We start from the raw sequence: 18,872 nt of genomic DNA, 5'->3' as shown, positions 1-18,872 counted from the left end.
GAAATGAAGTATAAAACTTACAAAAATAAATTAACTAATATAATGAGATCCTGTAAAAGAGAGTATTACATTAAAAGGTTAGAACACAATAAAGATAACACAAGAGATATATGGAATGTATTAAACAGAATAATCAAAAATGAATCAAGGAATAATAATTACCCTGGGTACTTTATAGAAGGGACAAGAAGTATTAATAACATGGAGGAGATAGTAAATGGCTTTAATGAATTCTTCGTAAACATAGGGCCAAAACTGGCAGAAGAAATAAAGGTTGATGGAATAGAAAGGGACACTGGTGAAAATATTGAAAGGAATAGTAGCTCAATGTTTTTAAGAGCAGTGGAAGAGAAAGAGATTTATGACATGGTTAGAGGACTTAAGAACAAAACCAGTACAGACTGGAATGATATTGATATGGTAACGGTAAAGACAGTTATTGATGGTATTGTAAAACCATTAAAATATATATTCAACTTGTCGTTTCAAAAAGGAGTTTTTCCACAAAAAATGAAAGTTGCTAAAGTTATTCCCATTTACAAAACCGGTGAAAGACATAATTTTACAAACTATAGACCAGTGTCAATACTCTCCCAGTTCTCTAAGATACTGGAAAAACTCTTCATAAAAAGATTTGACAGTTTTGTGGAAAAATATGAATTAATGACAGATAGTCAGTATGGGTTCAGAAACAACAGATCAACAGCTTTGGCACTGATAGATTTAATGGAAAAGATAACGGAATGTATGGATAATAAGAGGTATGCGCTCGGAGTTTTCTTAGATCTAAAGAAGGCGTTTGATACTGTTAATCATGAAATTCTATTAAAAAAACTGGAAAAGTACGGGTTTAGGGGAGTGGTTTTGGAATGGTTAAAAAGCTATGTAGGGAATAGGCAACAATATGTACAAATAAATGAATATAAATCTAATTTGATGGATATAGCTTGTGGAGTACCTCAAGGTTCAGTACTGGGTCCAAAAATGTTTATTATGTACTTAAATGATATCTGCAGAGTATCGGAGATTTTAAAGTTTGTAATATTTGCAGATGACACAAATATACTGTGTGCAGGTGGGGAATTGCCACAGGTTTTGGAAATGATCACACAGGAATTAACGATATTAAAGAAGTGGTTTGATATAAATAAATTATCATTGAATCTCGATAAAACCAAATTTATGTTGTTTGGAAACCAAAAGAAAAACATCGAAGTAGAAATATGTGTTGACAATGTATATTTAGAAAGAGTAAATGAAATAAAATTTCTTGGGGTGATCATTGACCACAAGCTCTGTTGGAAGCCACACATTACTTATGTTCGGGGGAAATTGGCACGGGGCATTGCCGTCCTGGGAAAAGCAAAGCATATGTTGGATCAGAAAGCACTGCACATTTTATACTGTGCTTTACTACTGCCATATATGAGCTACTGTGTAGAGGTCTGGGGAAACACATACAAAAGTAACACACAAACAATAACTATAATACAGAAAAGGGCCATTAGATTAATAAATAATGTAGGGTACAGGGACCATACAAATGCACTCTTTGTCAAAATGCAAGCTATTAAATTCCAAGACTTGGTGAAGCTTAAAACAGCGCAAATAATGTATAAAGTCAGAAATAAATTGCTTCCCAAAGAAATCTGTAAATTGTTCATAGAAAGAGAAGGTGGGTATAACTTAAGAGGGAAATGGAATTTAAAAATACAAAGTGCTAGAACAACTTTAAGAACTATGTCAATCTCAATTGCAGGAGTTAAATTATGGAACAGTCTAACAGAAGAAATAAAAGACAGTCAAAACATAAAACAGTTTAAAGTAAAATATAAAAACCTAATTTTAAATAAGTATAAGAATGAAGAAAACGGGGTTAACCCAGGACGGTAATGTTGCTGGTAATGGTGTTGCGGTTCTTTTTTGGTTGTTTTTTTGTTTTGTTTTGGTTTGTTGTTTTTCCATAACTTGTGTATCTGCAAATATACACATTCTGTATTTTTCATATGAAAGAAACTATACTGTGGTGGGGCTTGCTAATTTCTTGTTTTTGATTTATGTATGTTATGTTTTGTTTTACTTCATATGTTTATATGTTTCATATGTTGTTTGTTTAATTTAAGACAAAAAAAATTAAATGAATGAGAGGTAAAACTTGAGGGGGTAGGGACAAATAAGTAAATACTTCAGCCTACTCCTTTTCAAACAAATAATGGAATGATATTTTGTAATGATTGTGAAGGCACATGTTTGAAATGTTTGAAATAAAAATGAACTGAACTGAACTGAACTGATTTATTACTATTACTGAAGGTCCGCGACTCCGAACTGTAGTAAAGGGACCTCTGACTAATACGGCGGGGTCCCTGTCGGCTCGTAGCCGAAAAATAGCTTTACTTTGTTGTGTGGGTCAACTTTTCTTGTGAGACACAGAGAGAGGCGTTGAAAGGCTGCTCCAACGGAACTTATTGTTTTCGGAGGAAAACACGAACGCGGCAACCCGTTCTCACTCCCGACGCGTAAAATAATTTTTTGTGGAATCGTACCTCAGAGTCAGTTTTAGCAAAAAGGACAGGAAAGTCTTTCTCTTTCAGCCCATAAACACAGTGTGGTAATGGTGCAGAACGCTCTATCTGGCCAGAGAAAAACACACAAATGTGGAAGTGGATTTGCACAAAAGGAAATGGCCTGTATCTGACAGATTTAGACTTTTTTTCCGAAATACGTTTTAGACTTTATTCTCAAAATGATCAGCAATATGCTTTCTTAATGTGCCCCTAATACTACGTCGCAGTTAGCTGTGTGTGGTTGGCATTGCGCGATAAAGCTTAGACCACGATCAGAGGCGAGTGCGTCTATAGTGCACAACGCAAAACAAAAAAAAGCCCAGTTCTCCCCAACGTTTTGTGCGATTTTGCGAACTCGTTTTTCCCACTGACTCGTTTCTTCCCCCTTGATGATTTCCGGTAATAATTCTGACGTATGACTTGGTCACGCCCGGATAGAGCAGGAGAGAAGAAGACTCCGAGTGCACTTGCAGACCTACGGATTCAAAGCTCTTTCTCGACTGGTGGGCACAACCGGGGGGACATACTGACTACAGTTCAGCCTCGAGTGAGTTACCTGCTGAATGGTGAATAGTGGCTTTAAGTTGATGTTTAAGTTAATACAAATATTCTAATTCGACCGCTCAGAGTATTTATCTTCTACTCCGATTTCGATGTAACTTAAATAGCGTTTTCTTGTGTCCTAAAGTTTATAGCATACACCTATTAGTGACTTCATTGCATTTGCACTATAATTTCCCTAAGACATTATATTAGACACTATAGCATTCTTTTTTTTTATTTTTTCATGGGACATTATGTAGCTCACTTATGAATTACAAGAAACATATCATGGCAGTAACAGGAAGTCTGCATTCACTGTATGACACATGCAGGGTTTTTTTTTTTGTTAGCTTGTACTGTAGAGATGTTGCCTCCAAACTTAAACAGGATATTGAGTAGAGTCAGGGTTGAAGTGAGATTTAGCATGTGTGGGAACTCTGTGATCAGTTGTACTGGCTCAGCTTGGCGAAAAGAACTCAGAGTTTCTACTTAAGTAACGAAAGTCGGTACTTTTGCCACCCTTTCGTATAACCCCTTTATAAATCCTGTTGACTATAGCCTATGTACTGATAGAGGCAACGATATTAGACATTTAAAAAATAATAATTTAAAAAACAGAATGCAAACACGCAGAAACTGTGATTTTTTTTTTTTTAAAACAAAACTTGAACTGTGCATAGGAAATCATCTAGTTGAAGAAACTGTTTTTGTTATTCTTATAAACATTTGGTGTTTTTTTTTTTATGGGTTTTTTTGCATTTGCACCACTAAGTGTAAATCTAATATATGTTTATGATTGATTTTTAATTTCAAAGCACTAGTCTAGGGTCCTTACCTACCTTACACACAAAACCATTAGGTAATTCCTCCTTAATCTGCAGGTTTGAGCAGATCGTTTTTGATGGCATGGCTCAAGCAGAAAGAAAACAATGTATACATGCTTTATTTTTCTAATGTCAAATCAAATCAAATCACTTTTATTGTCACATCACATGTGCAGGTACATTGGTACAGCACATGTGAGTGAAATTCTTGTGTGCGAGCTTTACAAGCAACAGAGTTGTGCAAGATACAATAATGTAAACAAGCAAAATACAAGAATGGCTACATCTGAAACTAATAAATATATGTACAATATATAATAATGTACTATTGTATACTGAAAATATAAAATAGTATATTAGTATATGATATTGTAAGTTTAAAACTCCACAATAACACAACAAAGGTTCAGTATAACTGGCCTTCCTGGAAACTCACCAGGTTGTAAAAGAAAATAAAGAGACTCTGTGTCATGGGGTGTTTTTTCTTTTTTCCATGCCATTACCAGCAGTATGTAATCCAAAGATTTCTCATATGCACACTTTCATAATGTTGCTTGCTCTGCAAAACTATGAAACCTGCTCAGCAATGCAGACTGGAAGGAAAAGATAAAGAAATGAGGAGTGGCTCACAGTACAGTACTGAAAAGATGGCACTTTTGGCATCTGTTATTTAGGGTGTATATTTCTTTCACAATCTGGAGGCCTATATGACAGTAAGAAATTTAATTTTCTCATTGCCTTCAATAGTACATATTTGCTTTTTTTAAAAATACACATTTTAGTAGATTTGTTAATGATATTATCTTCTTTGAAAACAAAGGAAGGTTTCCCTTTAGTTTTTTGTTCATAAAGCAATTTAAAAAAGAAAAAGAAAGTGTGAACATTAAAAAAAGATTTATTTGCTTTTCACCTTTTAGGCTCCGTACATGCTTCCCTTCTTGATTGGCAGCAGTTATAGAAGAGAATACTTGCAGTTACAGTAATACCTTGGTTTACGAGTATGATTCGTTCCTTAATGCTGCTTACAAACCATAAATACTCATATGTCAAAGCAAATTTTCAAAAAAGAAATATTGGAAACTTGGATGGATGGTTCCAAGCTCCAAAAATATTCATGTAAAAATCACTTTTAAACATATTTTTTATATAAATCATTGACCCAAATACATATTTCTGCAATAAATGCATAATGATTAACACAAAATGCATATAATAAAAATAAAAACGCACTTTACCTTTGAGAAAAGTCACTGCTGACCTGAAGGAAATGAGATGAGGAGGTCAATGTAAAGAATACGCTTAACAAATGCTAGCTTTTCATGAGCTCATGCGGCATGACACTCAGGTTGGCTCAGCTGTTACTGGAAAACATACGTATACAGCCATAAGTTTGCTCGTATTAAGATTATGGCTCATAAACACAAGTAAAATTTTATTCAAGTTTTTTGCTCGTCTTGCAGATTACTCATATGTCAAGTTACTCTGAATCCGAGGTTACACTGTAATGTGTAACTGGGCTCTTAAACCATATAGTGCTCCAAATTTAAGGAATAAAGTATGTCAGTAAGAATTAAGCCATTTTTATTCTCAATGCCTGCCCCTGTCAGATGGTGGTGTGTGCTAAAAATGATGCTGCAATTTGTGGTGTGTGCTGTCATTTTGATAGTGATTTTTGCAACCTGGAGCATTGTGCAATGGTTGCCCCAGTTGGGTTGATGACATGAGTATGATTGTATCACTTATTACCATTTTAATCATATTCTAGTACAGAAGCCCTGAGCTATATAGATATACAGAGGGAGATATTGCAGCAATCTTTTTTTTTTTTTAAAGTGACTTTCTGGAATAACTTTGCAACAAAAAAAACCACTTGCCAAAGTCTTATCTTCTGGTTTTGACTTCTTCTCTTCCTATATCAGTGCTGCCGTAGTGGTATTGTCTGAGTGGCAACACCTAACGCTCAGTAGACTACTGCAGTGGCTTCCTGCACCTTAACAGTGGGCATAACTGATTATGCCCACTGTATAGTCTGAAAATGACTGTGTAATGATGTTGCCAGAGCATGCAAAGCAACCAATGTGGAGGTTATAGCAACTCTTTCTGTGTATCATTGTCCAGGGCTTGGTGAGCGATATCTTTAATGGGAACTCTGCCCTTGTTGAGTTTATGTATTAGATCTGTGGATGTCCTGCTATGGCTGTTCAAATTTTCTGCCATGATAAAGGTTTATATATTATATATATATATATACCGGTATATATATTAGGATTATCCATACCTCCATCCATCCATTCACTTCCGCTTATCCTTTTCAGGGTCGCGGGGGGCGCTGGAGCCTATCCCAGCTGTCATAGGGCAAGAGGTGGGGTACACCCTGGATAGGTCGCCAGTCTGTCGCAGGGCCAACACACAGGGACAGACAACCATTCGCACTCACATTCACTCGCACATTCACACCTAGTGGCAATTTGGATTATCCAATTAACCTATCACCACAAGTTGCATGTCTTTGGACAGTAGGAGGAAGCCAGAGTACCCACGCAAACATGGGGAGAACATGCAAACTCCACACAGAAAGACCCCAGCCTGATGGTGGAATTGAACTCAGGACCTTCTTGCTGTGCGGCAACAGTGCTAACCACCGTGCCACCGTGCTGCCCTATTAGGATTATATATAACTTTATACCTGTGCTAATCATGGCAAAGTATCTGAAGGCTGATGGCTTCTTGATCCGCTCAGATTCTAGTTACTGGTTCTCACAGCGGTAAGGTAAAACATTAAGCTGCCATGACCATCCCACTTAAGATCCAACTCCACAGGGCTGAGGGAGAGGAAACATTGTTGCAATGGCAGATGAGTTTACATCAACTGAGTTGGCCATTTTTGCACCCATCCCAGACGGGTCTTAATGGCAGCTAGACCCCAATGGTCAGTCAGGCCAAGCTACGCTACAACTCATTATCAAGTGCTGCATAAATTTTGAGTCTGACTTGTCTGTAATCTGTGGGCTTGACCAGGATTTCTGTTGCTGAGCTTAGCAGGCTGGAATCCTCCCAAAAGTGGTGCATTGACAGAGTTAGTGATCATCTTTGTTGTAATAGGGACCTTAAATGACTACTTTCTTGGGATAAAGGAGGATTTATGTTGACAAAGTGATCAGTTCTGCTGCCTGACAAAATTAAAGAAAGAGCTTTGCAAAACAAAATTTGGATGGGATGAAGTAATACTAGAAAGCAGGTTGAAACAGTGGAAAGGTTAGCTGAATGATTTACAGATGGACCATCTTTAAATGTGGCTGTGATAAAGTGTTATCATCCCTTATGATAAAAGAACAACCAATTCTAGCAAGTCGGTAATTTTATCTCTGTAGGGACCTCTACTGGTGGAAAACTGGGTAATCAACCAGTAGAATTAATTCTAATGACAGCTGTTAGGTAACTTTCATTATCACTACAACTATAGCTGTCAGTTCACATATATTATCCTCAACATAGCTCTGCAATTTTGAATGCTTTTAAACCATCACCAAGATTTTGGTGTTATGTTACAATGTGTTGCATGAAGCTTGATAACACAAGTAGAAGTTTTATTCCCCATGTTGGCGTTTAAGTTGCTAGTGCTGGGTTGAACTCTCGGTCACCCTCAGAGTTGCTTTCATTCTCATGGTAGACTCAACAGGGAAACATTTCTCAGTGAATCCGGTGCATGTGATATTATGACTGGACATGATAGTAATTAAGTAAAACTTTATTTGTATAGTACAATTTAAGATATAAAATCAGTGCTTCACAACAGCCAACAGTTAATTTAAAAAATAATTTAAAAAACCCCAAGAGAAATTAATAGAAAGCAGATTTAAAGCATGACAGAGTTGCTGCTGCAGTTGTGTGGAACCTGGTGTGGTTTTCTGTTGCTGTTAGCTCCTCTGTTTCAAGGTGTGATGTGTTGTGTGTTCACGTTGAAATGGGAAACTTTCAAAAATACAGATTTACAAATAATGTTGCTACAGTAAAAGCTTTAATTTTTTAACTCTTTCCTTCACCTGAATTGTTTCCATTAGGAATTTAAGGTGAACTTGTTCAACAAATACAGATACAGTCACACAAGCAGATATTAAAATAACATAATTTTACTGAACTGATAAGAAAATGAGCTGTAGGTAGCGCAAAATCCTGATATGAGGAAAGGAACAGAAAGGACCTACAGCCCACAAAAAAAAAAAAAAAAAAAATGCGGAAGGGGGAGTGACGGTTGTATAGAAGCACAGGGCTGACTCTGGGCGCAGGTCCAAGAATTAGGAAATGGGGAAAGTCACACTGCCAAAGAGGAAATACAAGGAGAACAAACAAGGTAAGGAATGATTTTGAGAACAGGCAACGACAAAAGTCGAGTAAAAAAAACAAAAAACATGCGGATAGTATTTGAGGAGCAAGATTTAAGAAGCTCATAAACATTTACAGTATTACTACTATTTCATTTAGATTGCTACTTTCTTTAGATATTTATGTTCACTTTTTTGTTTTTAATCGGGTTCTTTTTCTTTCTAATAAAGGCGTATAGGGCAAACCGTTTTATTCGATTTTTCCCGAATGATTTCCGCTAGTATTCTGACGTATGACAATGACTTGGTCACGCCCAGACAGCAAAATCAAGTAGAAAAAGAGCAGCAGAGGAGAAGGCTCCGAGTGCACTTGCAGACACACGGATTCAAACTCTATTTCTCAACTGGTGGGGACAAACGGGGAACATACTGGCCACACTTCAGCCTCGAGTGAGTTACCTGCGGAATGGTAGTGGCTTTAAGCTGATGTTTGAATTAATACAAATATTCTAATTTACACAATGTTACTATGTGCGCGCCTCATAATACCAGTGTTAGGTTTAACCAAATGATTAATGAATTATATTAATGAAGAATACTGCAAAGCAAAATAATAAAGTGAAAAATGGACTAATTTACCCCTGTGTGGCTGCTGCCATCACACTGTGTTTTTCCTCCATATTCCCGTGGGCAGCTCATCACCTCTCTACCAGAAAATGTACACTACCAGTCAAAAGTTTGGACAAACCTTCTCATTAATGGATTTTCTTTATTTTTACTATTTTCGACATGAAAAGTATAAAGCAAGATTTATGGAATTATGCAGCATAGGAAAAATTTCATCCATCCATTCGCTTATCCTTTTCAGGGTCACGGGGGGCACTGGAGCCTATCCCAGCTGTCATAGGGCGAAAGGCGGGGTACACTCTGGACAGGTCGCCAGTCTGTCGCAGGGCTAACACACAGGGACAGACAACCATTCACACTCACACCTAGTGGCAATTTGGATTATCCAATTAACCTATCCCCACAAGCTGCATGTCTTTGGACAGTGGGAGGAAGCCGGAGTACCCAGAGAGAACCCACGCAAACATGGGGAGAACATGCAAACTCCACACAGAAAGACCCCGGCCTGATGATGGAATTGAACTCAGGACCTTCTTGCTGTGCGGCAACAGTGCTAACCACCGTGCCACCGTGCTGCCCATAGGAAAAATTGATAACTTTAAATATCTCTTATACAGTCCCGTTCAAAAGATTAAAACGTCTTGAAAAATGGCCATCCCCAAAGGTTCTCAACTGGATTTAGATCAGGGGAACACGCGGGATGGTTCAGAAGAGTGATGTTATTCTCCTGGAAGTAGTCCCTTGTTCTGCGGGCATTGTGTACTGTAGCGTTGTCCTGTTGAAAAACCCAGTTGTTACCACAAAGACGAGGGCCCTCAGTAATAACGGATCCTCTCGTCAACATCTGGACATAGCCAGCGGCCGTTTGACGTCTCTGCAACTCCCGAAGCTCCATTAGGAAGTTGCCTTGCAACTCTGCATTTCTGTCCATTTGATTTCCAACTACACACAAGAACAGTTAATGTGATTAAATGAACAGATGAGACAGTTGTTGATGACAAACAATAGTATAAAATGATTAGGAGAGGCTAAATCAGTGCACTAATATACTCAGTTTAGGTGTGCTTGATCCCCCGTCTGAGCTGTCTTAATGGTCATCATCTCATATGTTCGCCAAAGGTTGTTGGTTTTCCATTATTCCCATCAGCAATTCATTCAACTGCTCCGTGTCTTTATTTGCAGGTCTTCCACCAGTCTTAAACCTCTCTTTTCTGGCTTCTGCAACAGTCTTTTTTTACTTTTTTTTAATATATATTTTTAAGATAAGATAACGCTTTATTGTCATTGCACAGTCATACCTAGTACAATAGTACAAACGAAATTGGAAATTGTCCCACGTCAGCACTATGCACACCTGAACACAACACAGTAACTTAAAGTGGGTTTTTTTTCTAATGCTAAATCACCACTAAAGTCACCTCAAGGCACTCGAGTTTTGGACAAAATTTGACTTTTCTGCCAAACATTTCTAAACAGCCACCTTTGCATTGAGACGATTTTTGTTGAGGCTTCACTGAACAGTAGATCGATCAACTGGAGGATTAGATGCATCTCAGCTCCTGTGCCAGGTCTTTGCTGGATTCTTTTGTTTGTTTGTTTGTTTGTTTTTCAATAGATACTGTTCATCTGCTGTAGATAGTTTTTTTTTTTTGTTTTTTTTTAGGCCTGCCAGTTCTTCTTTTGCCCTCCATTTGTCCAGTTTCCTCATATTGTTAAGGATACACTGCACAGCATGCTGAGATATGACAAGGTTTTGGTTAATATTTCTTCAGGAATGACCTTGTTGGTGTAGATTCAGCTGAATCAGGCTGCATGTAACAAGGTGCTTAAACATAAAATTTATGATTGGTTGTTTGCTAAGTTGTCTGTGTAGACACAACACTGGCTCATTCTTGATTTAAATGCCTTTTCACGTTTAAATGATTGACAGGTCAGTGTTAAGGGATTTAACAAACAATCCAAGAAAATATCCCACTGAAAATGTTTAGGGTTTCCTTTTTGAAAGCCTGGTGAAGTATTGCTCATGAACAAAACAAAAAATAAGAAAAAGAAAATACAAGACAGGAAAGTTTAAAGAAATGAGGAGTGGCTCACAGTACTGCATACGGATGCCAAAAGATCTTTTGGCATCCGTGGGTTTGGGTATATATTTGTTTTAATATATGGAATACCCATATGACAGTAAGAGGCAAGGCAAGGCAAGGCAAGTTTATTTGTATAGCACAATTCAACAACAAGGTGATTCAAAGTGCTTTACAGAGACATTAGAAACAAGAACAAATAAAAAGCATGATTTAAAATTGATTAAAACAAGCAAATAAACTAACTAACTAATTAACAAACAAACAAACAACAGTATATAAAATCAAAACAGATCAAATCAGAACAGTAGATAAAATCAGTAGTTAATGTAAGTTTTGAAATTTAAGCTTAAAGTGTGGATTTGGTGCTTTATTCAAATGCAGCTGAGAACAGGTGAGTCTTCAACCTGGATTTAAATAAACTGAGTGTTTCAGCTGATCTGAGGCTTTCTGGGAGTTTGTTCCAGATATAAGGAGCATAAAAGCTGAATGCAGCTTCTCCGTGTCTGGTTCTGACTCTGGGAACTGATAAAAGACCGGATCCAGATGACCTGAGGGATCTGGATGGTTCATACTGGGTCAGGAGGTCATTGATGTATTTTGGTCCTAAACCATTCAGAGCTTTATAGGCCAGCATCAGAACTTTAAAGTCTATCCTCTGACGGACAGGCAGCCAGTGTAAAGACCTCAGAGCTGGACTGATGTGGTCCACTTTTTTGGTCTTAGTGAGGACTCGAGCAGCAGAGTTCTGAATGAGCTGTAGTTGTCTGACTGATTTTTTAGGTAGACCTGTAAAGATGCTGTTACAGTAATCAAGCCTACTAAAGATGAATGCATGGACTAGTTTTTCCAGGTCCTGTTGAGACATCAGATCTTTTATCCTTGAAATATTCTTGAGGTGATAGTAAGCTGACTTTGTTATTGTCTTAATGTGTTTCTCTAAGTTTAGGTCTGCATCCATCACTACACCCAGATTTCTCGCCTGGTTTGTGGTTTTTAGATGTATAGATTGAAGTTCTCTGGTGACCTGTAATCGTTTTTCTTTGGCGCCAAAGACTATTACCTCAGTTTTGTTTTTGTTTAGCTGGAGAAAATTGTGGCACAACCAGTCATTGATTTCCTCAATGCATTTACCAAGAGCCTGTACAGGGCCTCGGTCTCCTGGTGACATTGTGATATATATTTGTGTGTCATCTGCATAGCTGTGATAGTTTATTTTGTTGTTGTTTATAATCTGTGCCAGTGGGAGCATGTAGATGTTAAACAGAAGGGGTTCCAAGATGGAACCTTGGGGAACTCCACATGTGATACTTGTCTGCTCAGATGTGAAGTTACTTATTGATACAAAGTATTTCCTGTTTTCTACGTATGTTTTGAACCAGTTTAGTACAGTTCCTGAAAGACCTGTCCAGTTCTCCAGTCGTTTGAGTAATATGTTGTGGTCAACTGTATCAAATGCTGCACTGAGATCCAGTAAAACTAAGACTGACATTTTTCCACTGTCTGTATTCAGACATATGTCATTGAACACTTTGGTCAGAGCGGTTTCAGTGCTGTGGTTCTGTCTAAAACCTGACTGGAAGGCATCGTAGCAATTACTCTGTTTTAAGAAGTAACTGAGCTGTTGAGAAACTGCTTTTTCAATGATCTTACTTAAAAACGGGAGATTTGAGATCGGCCTGTAGTTGTTCATTTGTGTCTTGTCAAGATTGTCCTTTTTCAGTATAGGTTTGATTACAGCAGTTTTTAGTGATTCTGGAAACACACCTGATAATAAAGAAAAGTTGACGATCTGTAACAGGTCTGACTCTAAAGTCTTTGAGACCTTTTTGAGACCTTTTTGAAAAAACTTGTTGGCAGGACATCTAAACAGCAGGAGGAGGAGTTCAGTTGACCTAAGATGTCCTCCAGGTCTTTGCTGTTAATAGGGTGAAACTGTTTCATGGTGTTTAAACAGTTTTTTGGTGGACACAGTACATATCCTGGATCTGCTGTTGATGTACCAATTGCTTGTCTAATTTTTTGGGTTTTTTCAGTGAAGAATTTGGCAAAGTCATTGCAGGCCATGGTCGAATGAAGTTCAGCTGCCACTGACACAGGAGGGTTTGTTAGCCTGTCAACTGTAGAAAATAAGACCCGAGCATTATGGCTGTTTTTAGTGATGATGTCAGAGAAGTAGGACCTCCTTGCATTCCTCAGTTGTAAATTATAATTGTGAAGTTTCTCTTTATAAATGTCATAATGAACCTGGAGGTTTGTTTTTCTCCATCTGCGCTCAGCTTTCCTACACTCTCTTTTTTCATTTTTCACCAGTGTGGAGTTTCTCCATGGGGACTTTTTCCTTCCAGAGATAACCTTCACCTTAATGGGGGCAATAGTGTCCATTACATTTAACATGTTAGCATTGAAGCTATTGACGAGCTCATTGACTGACCCTCTGGACAGGTCAGGTGTTAAAGAGATACAATTTCTCATTACCTTCAATAGTATAAGTTTGCTTTTTTTCTAAAATATGGAAGTCTTATAAAGCTTGTGTGATTTACTAGTGATGATATCCTCTTTGCAACAAAGGAAGGTTCTCCTTCAGTTTCCATTAGGAAGAAAGCAATTAAACAAAACAAGCAGATGCGAATTTTACAAAAGATTTTATTTGCTCTTCACCTTTCAGGCTACACAGAGGAGGCTTCTTTTCTTGGTAGCAGCTGTTCAAGGGGAAACTTGCAGTTATTGCATAACAATGTTCTTTAACCATTTAGTATTCCAGATTTAGCATTGGAGATTATGTATCGGAATTTCAGGAGCAGGACCACATCTCCAAACACGCTCCTTCCAGCTGTCATCTAAATAGGTTCCCCCAGTTCTGCAAGCCGATCATTCTCGTTTTCGTGCCCCACCCTCCCTCCTTCTTCACTTCTATATAGTAGCTGGGAGCCATCACCAGTCCCCTTTGAGGCCTTCCACAAACTGCAGCTCAATTCATGTCAAAGCATTCACTTTTACCTACTAAAACGCTGTCAAACTTAAAGTGAGGATGTTGGCCCAGCTAGTGAAATAAAGTATGTCAATAAGAATTAGGTTTCCTCTTTGTGTGTGGCATTGTCCATGGTGTAGTGAGTGATATCTATAATGGGAACTCTTAAGTGTATCTATTACATCTGTGGATGTCCAGCTATGACTATCCAAAATTTCCATAGATAGTGTCCTTCATTAATATCTACCAAGGCAGATTAAGGCTAGATCTCACCCCAGTTATCCTATCTCTTAATTGTCTTTATCAGCTTATCACAGTAGTCCCTGAAGGACAGCACACTCTTTTCTATACTTCAAAGGGTCCAAGCAAAAGCCACTGGCCAGAGAACATCATTAGGTCTAACCTTTGTAATAAATTGATATTTTTAATTGTTGTTCCTTGTTTGTGTAATCTGAGACTACGCAGCAAGAAGACACTGAGTTGAAGTAATGTGAACATTTGGTAGTTCTAGATTTTTTTTTTTTCTTTTAAGATTTTAAGATTTAAAGGTTTTTCATCAGAGTTCAAATTTTGCTAGTTTTGAAACTAACCACAATTCTGTGTTCTGGTACAGGTTGGGAACTGGTTTCATCTCCACTGCCTGGATGGAGCTGTTAAAGCATTTTAAAAAGAAGTTGGTTCTCGTCTTCATCACTGCACTCTTCCTCTTTTTGGTCTTCACTGTGAAAACGCCCAGCACATACAACTCAATCCCAAAACCATCTGGGCCGCAAAGTGCTTGCTCCATGAGGATATCCGAGCAGACCATCACGCCGCTTAACAATACCAAGCACTTACTGGTGTCAGCCTACATGGACCAAAGAGTGAAGGATTTTGATATACGCATCATTGGCATATTTAGGAGAGACTCCATTCAACCCCTTCACTGCTTTTTCTGCTGTACTGGTTATTTGAGTAAAACCACTCCAGCAACAATTTTACAGCATCCAGATAACTTTGGTTTTCCCTTTGTCACTACGGATGTCATGTGTCAGATTCCTCAGAACTGCAATGCGACACATGTCACTCTCTTGACTACACCAGACAAAGAGAGTCCATCTACTGATCAATGGCTCCCAATAAGAAACAAAGACACAGTTGGACAGAAGGAAGAAAACATGCAGTTTGACTTCACAGTCTGCATCTCTAACCTCTTTGGTGACTACAACAATGTGCTTCAGTTTGCACAGACTCTGGAGATGTACAAGTGAGTACTGCAACACCACCACAAGCTACAAAGTCAAAAATGTGCAACAGCAGCTGGTCCTGACACAGAATGAAACCTAACAAGCTCTGCAAAGGCTCCTCTTCAATGCAGTGTCTGGATTGTATCACATTGCACAGTTGTGTCTGTTACTCCTGTTGCTTCTGGAGTAACAGACACAACTGTTGGATAGTGTCTTGCCCCTCAGAAGTCTATCACTTGGCACTAAATATTTATGGGAGCACGGTTTAAAATTCTGCAGGAGCTGTACGTCTTTTCAGACACTGTAGGAAAATGGATTTTTAGCCCTGTAAACTGTGGATTTCCAGCTGTTCAGAACCAGTTAGGAATAGACAGTGTCCCTCCTACTTGAGAAACACCACAGTCTACTCTTAATGATTATAATATTATTTTTTGTCTGTGTATTTTATCAGTCACATAGCTGCAAGCTATTGTGACAGGTACAGGCTAATACAGTATAAATAGTATAACACAGTATAAATATTATACTAAGGATAGAAAAATGACCAACTGTTTGCTATATAAACCACAATTGTTTTTAGTAATCTGTTTTGTTTGCTGACAACGATGAACTAATTTGCCTTATTTTTGGGGCGATCGTGGCTCAAGAGTTGGGAGTTTGCCTTGTAATCGGAAGGTTGCCGGTTCAAGCCCCGGCTTGGACAGTCTCGGTTGTTGTGTCCTTGGGCAAGACACTTCACCCGTTGCCTACTGGTGGTGGTCAGAGGGCCCGGTGGCGCCAGTGTCCGGCAGCCTCGCCTCTGTCAGTGCGCCCCAGGGTGGCTGTGACTACAATGTAGCTTGCCATCACCAGTGTGTGAATGGGTGGATGACTGGATATGTAAAGCGCTTTGGGGTCCTTAGGGACTAGTAAAGCGCTATATAAATACAGGCCATTTACCATTTATTTTGTCCCAGGTTGCTGGGTGTGAACAGAGTGGTGATCTATAACACCAGCTGTGGTCCAGAGCTCAATCGCCTGTTGCAGAGTTACAGCGACGAGGGCTTTGTGGAAATGGTTCCTTGGCCCATTGACAAGCATCTGAATCCATCTCGTGGCTGGCTTCACTCAGAGCATGGAGGAGACGTGCACTACTTTGGCCAGCTGACCACACTTAATGAGTGCATTTACAGATCAATGGAGCGTTCTCGCTATGTCCTGTTGAATGACATTGATGAGATTATAATGCCATACCAGCACGATGACCTGATGTCTTTGATGAACACGCTCCGAAATCAGCATCCAAATGTAGGCTGTTCTTGTAATAAATTTGAAAATACATTTCATCAAAAATTCAGTATCCCATACAATAAGTTGTATTTGACTTGTTTTTATCTAATTTGAAGGCAGGGGTGTTCCTTATTGAGAATCATATTTTCCCAAAGAAACACTTTGAGCCAAGCGGACGGTTTCACCTGCCTCAGTGGAACGGGGTGCCAGGAATTAATATTCTGGAGCACATCTACAGGGAGGACCCCGCCAGAAACATATACCATCCACACAAGATGATAGTTCGGCCAAGGTAAGCTGAATTTGTCAGACGGAAGATTTACTCTATTTAGGATACAGTTCTTCGGTTTACTTAATTATACATTTGACTGCAAGTTAAAAAAAAATAAGTACCTTAGTTATTGAACTTGATAAACCATGATATGAGATATGAGAAACATCAAAACTGGTTGGAATGACAGTCCCAGGTACAAAACACATTTAACAAAAGTTCTTATTTTGTTCCTATCTAATTTGATTAACATTTGAACTTTCAGATTTGAAATATGTCATATTGCTCATACAGAACTAACACAAAATGTAAACATGAACCCAGGAAACAGAAACCTTGAGGGAAGGCTCCCTACGGGTTTCCTAAAGGTCACAGTTTAGAGAATGTCCGAACAACCTGAGGGTTATTTTTGCCAATTTTTCAGAGATCATCCCTTAAGGTATTGCCAGAAAACCCAGGGAACATTCACTAAGGGTCCCCCAAGACTGATTTGTGAAACTTTCAAAGAACCTTCAGGGCACTCCTAAAGAGCAGGATCTTCAGTAATCGGTGTACCCTTAACTCCTAGCAGTTAACTGTCTTGTGTTTTGTGTCACAGAATGGTGGAGGGGACTTCAGTCCATGAAGTGATCAAGAATTTTGGAGAACGCTACAAGGTTCCACTAGATGTTTGTCGGATCATTCATGTCCGTGTGGCTCTACAGGGATCATTAACCCTGGAGCAACTTAATGTGGATAAACGACTGTGGGACTTTCAGGAAAAACTCATTCCCAACGTGGACAAGGTGTTGAAGAGGGTGGGGATGTTGAACTTGACATAGAACTAATGGATAAGATGTACAGGCACTACGATGGACACTTGTTAAACACAGTGAATCAGATCGTGAATGTGCATCTTTGAATCAGGGGCATTTGTGAATTCATTGTGTCATTGTTTTCTGAATAGTTTGCTTATTTTGCACCAAGTGCCAGTAAAATCCCTACACTTACCTGAATATGGCTTAATTGCCTACCTTGAATAACTACAAGCGTTTTGAAGAACACATTGGTTCCAATGCTGTGTGATATGAGTGTGACCATTTAAATAGTCCTTAATATAAAACTGTTGACTTGAAGAACTGCAAATATTTTAACTGTCCTGCCTATGCCACCTGAAGAGAGTAGAAACATTTACTAAATCCACAATATAACGTCCCATAGAATTTGCTCAGTTGTCAGGTTGGAAGAATCAGAGATGGGGAAAGCATTTTTATCTGGGGTGGCTGTAGCTCAGGAGGTAGAGCAGGTCACCTATTAATTGTAAGGTTGGTGGTTTGATCCCTATCGAGTCACAACAATATGCCAAGTATTCTTTGGCAAGACAATAACACCAAGTGTCTCTGTAATGTGTTAGATAGAAAGAGCTTAGGGAATAAAGTTTAAATACTACTTTGAGAGTAAAGTCAACATGTAAATACAAGGTCTTGAAAGACGAGGCCCTTCCTCCTAAGGTCTAAGGATAATGTTGGTAATATAAAATTCTTATATATTTTATCATTTGTTGTGACCTTGACCCAGTTTTCCCCAAAATGAAAGGCTCATGCTGTTATTGGTATGAACCATCACAGTTTGAAAATGATATCTTAGACCCGTACTCGCATTCCAGCCTTTACATTCATTACATAATTTACATTCAATAACTAGAGACGGTTGTGTGAGAAAAGTAAATAAGCATTTTGTGAAATACTCCGAACAGCCAGATTGGCACCAACAACCATGACACGTTCACTAAAAACACCTTTGTTCACCATTCAAATACTGTTTTGACTTCAGGGAGTTGTCTTGACCATGGTCGTGTCCAAATTCATGGGCTGCATCCTCCTGAGGCCGCATTTGTAGACAGCGACGCGCCGAAGGCTGTCCAAATTCGTAGACTCCTCCGAATGTAGCCGACAAATGCGTCCTCCTTTTCCCCGAATTTGAAGGATGGGTTGGGTGTGTCCTTCGTGGCCTACCATATCCCAGAATTCATAGCGCGGCCCAGCCAAACTCCAGTTTCCAACAATGGCGGCCACTACTAAGTTTTAAAATTACTCATACTAATCTTTCTGGGTCACAAAATAACCTTTTAACATATTTTCAGGCGAGAAAGTAGCTGTGTAAACATCAAATATCTGCTCGGTTTATCAAGA

General features: G+C 38.7%; 1 protein-coding gene across 4 annotated transcripts; it reads left to right on the top strand.

The window, feature by feature from the left end:
• Positions 1 to 3,024: 3,024 nt before the first annotated feature.
• LOC113011801 (uncharacterized) lies at positions 3,025 to 18,578 on the top strand. 4 transcript variants are annotated; one of them, XM_026151552.1, is made up of 5 exons: positions 3,025 to 3,114; positions 14,549 to 15,181; positions 16,118 to 16,448; positions 16,547 to 16,722; positions 17,300 to 18,578. In XM_026151552.1, exons 2-5 carry the CDS (start codon positions 14,580 to 14,582, stop codon positions 17,520 to 17,522), a joined length of 1,332 nt encoding a protein of 443 aa, XP_026007337.1. In that variant the 5' UTR covers positions 3,025 to 3,114; positions 14,549 to 14,579; the 3' UTR covers positions 17,523 to 18,578. The 4 variants fall into 4 exon arrangements, with proteins under 4 accessions (XP_026007337.1, XP_026007339.1, XP_026007338.1 ...); XM_026151554.1 differs by having other exon boundaries at positions 3,025 to 3,133; XM_026151553.1 differs by lacking the exon at positions 3,025 to 3,114 and adding an exon at positions 8,031 to 8,285.
• Positions 18,579 to 18,872: the final 294 nt, after the last annotated feature.

The sequence above is a fragment of the Astatotilapia calliptera genome, chromosome 19 (genome assembly GCF_900246225.1).
Source record: "Astatotilapia calliptera chromosome 19, fAstCal1.2, whole genome shotgun sequence".
NCBI classification, from domain to species: Eukaryota; Metazoa; Chordata; class Actinopteri; order Cichliformes; family Cichlidae; genus Astatotilapia; species Astatotilapia calliptera.
Note: the sequence above shows the minus strand (reverse complement) of the source record. Positions and strands in the feature narration are given on the sequence as shown.

Bases quoted from the DNA above. Each gene is read 5' to 3' on its own strand.
- LOC113011801 (XM_026151551.1), top strand. From the start codon at position 8,525: ATGATTTCCGCTAGTATTCTGACGTATGACAATGACTTGGTCACGCCC. The intron at 15,182-16,117 runs GTGAGTACTGCA...ATTTTGTCCCAG, and splicing joins CAGACTCTGGAGATGTACAA to GTTGCTGGGTGTGAACAGAG. The intron at 16,449-16,546 runs GTAGGCTGTTCT...TCTAATTTGAAG, and splicing joins TCCGAAATCAGCATCCAAAT to GCAGGGGTGTTCCTTATTGA.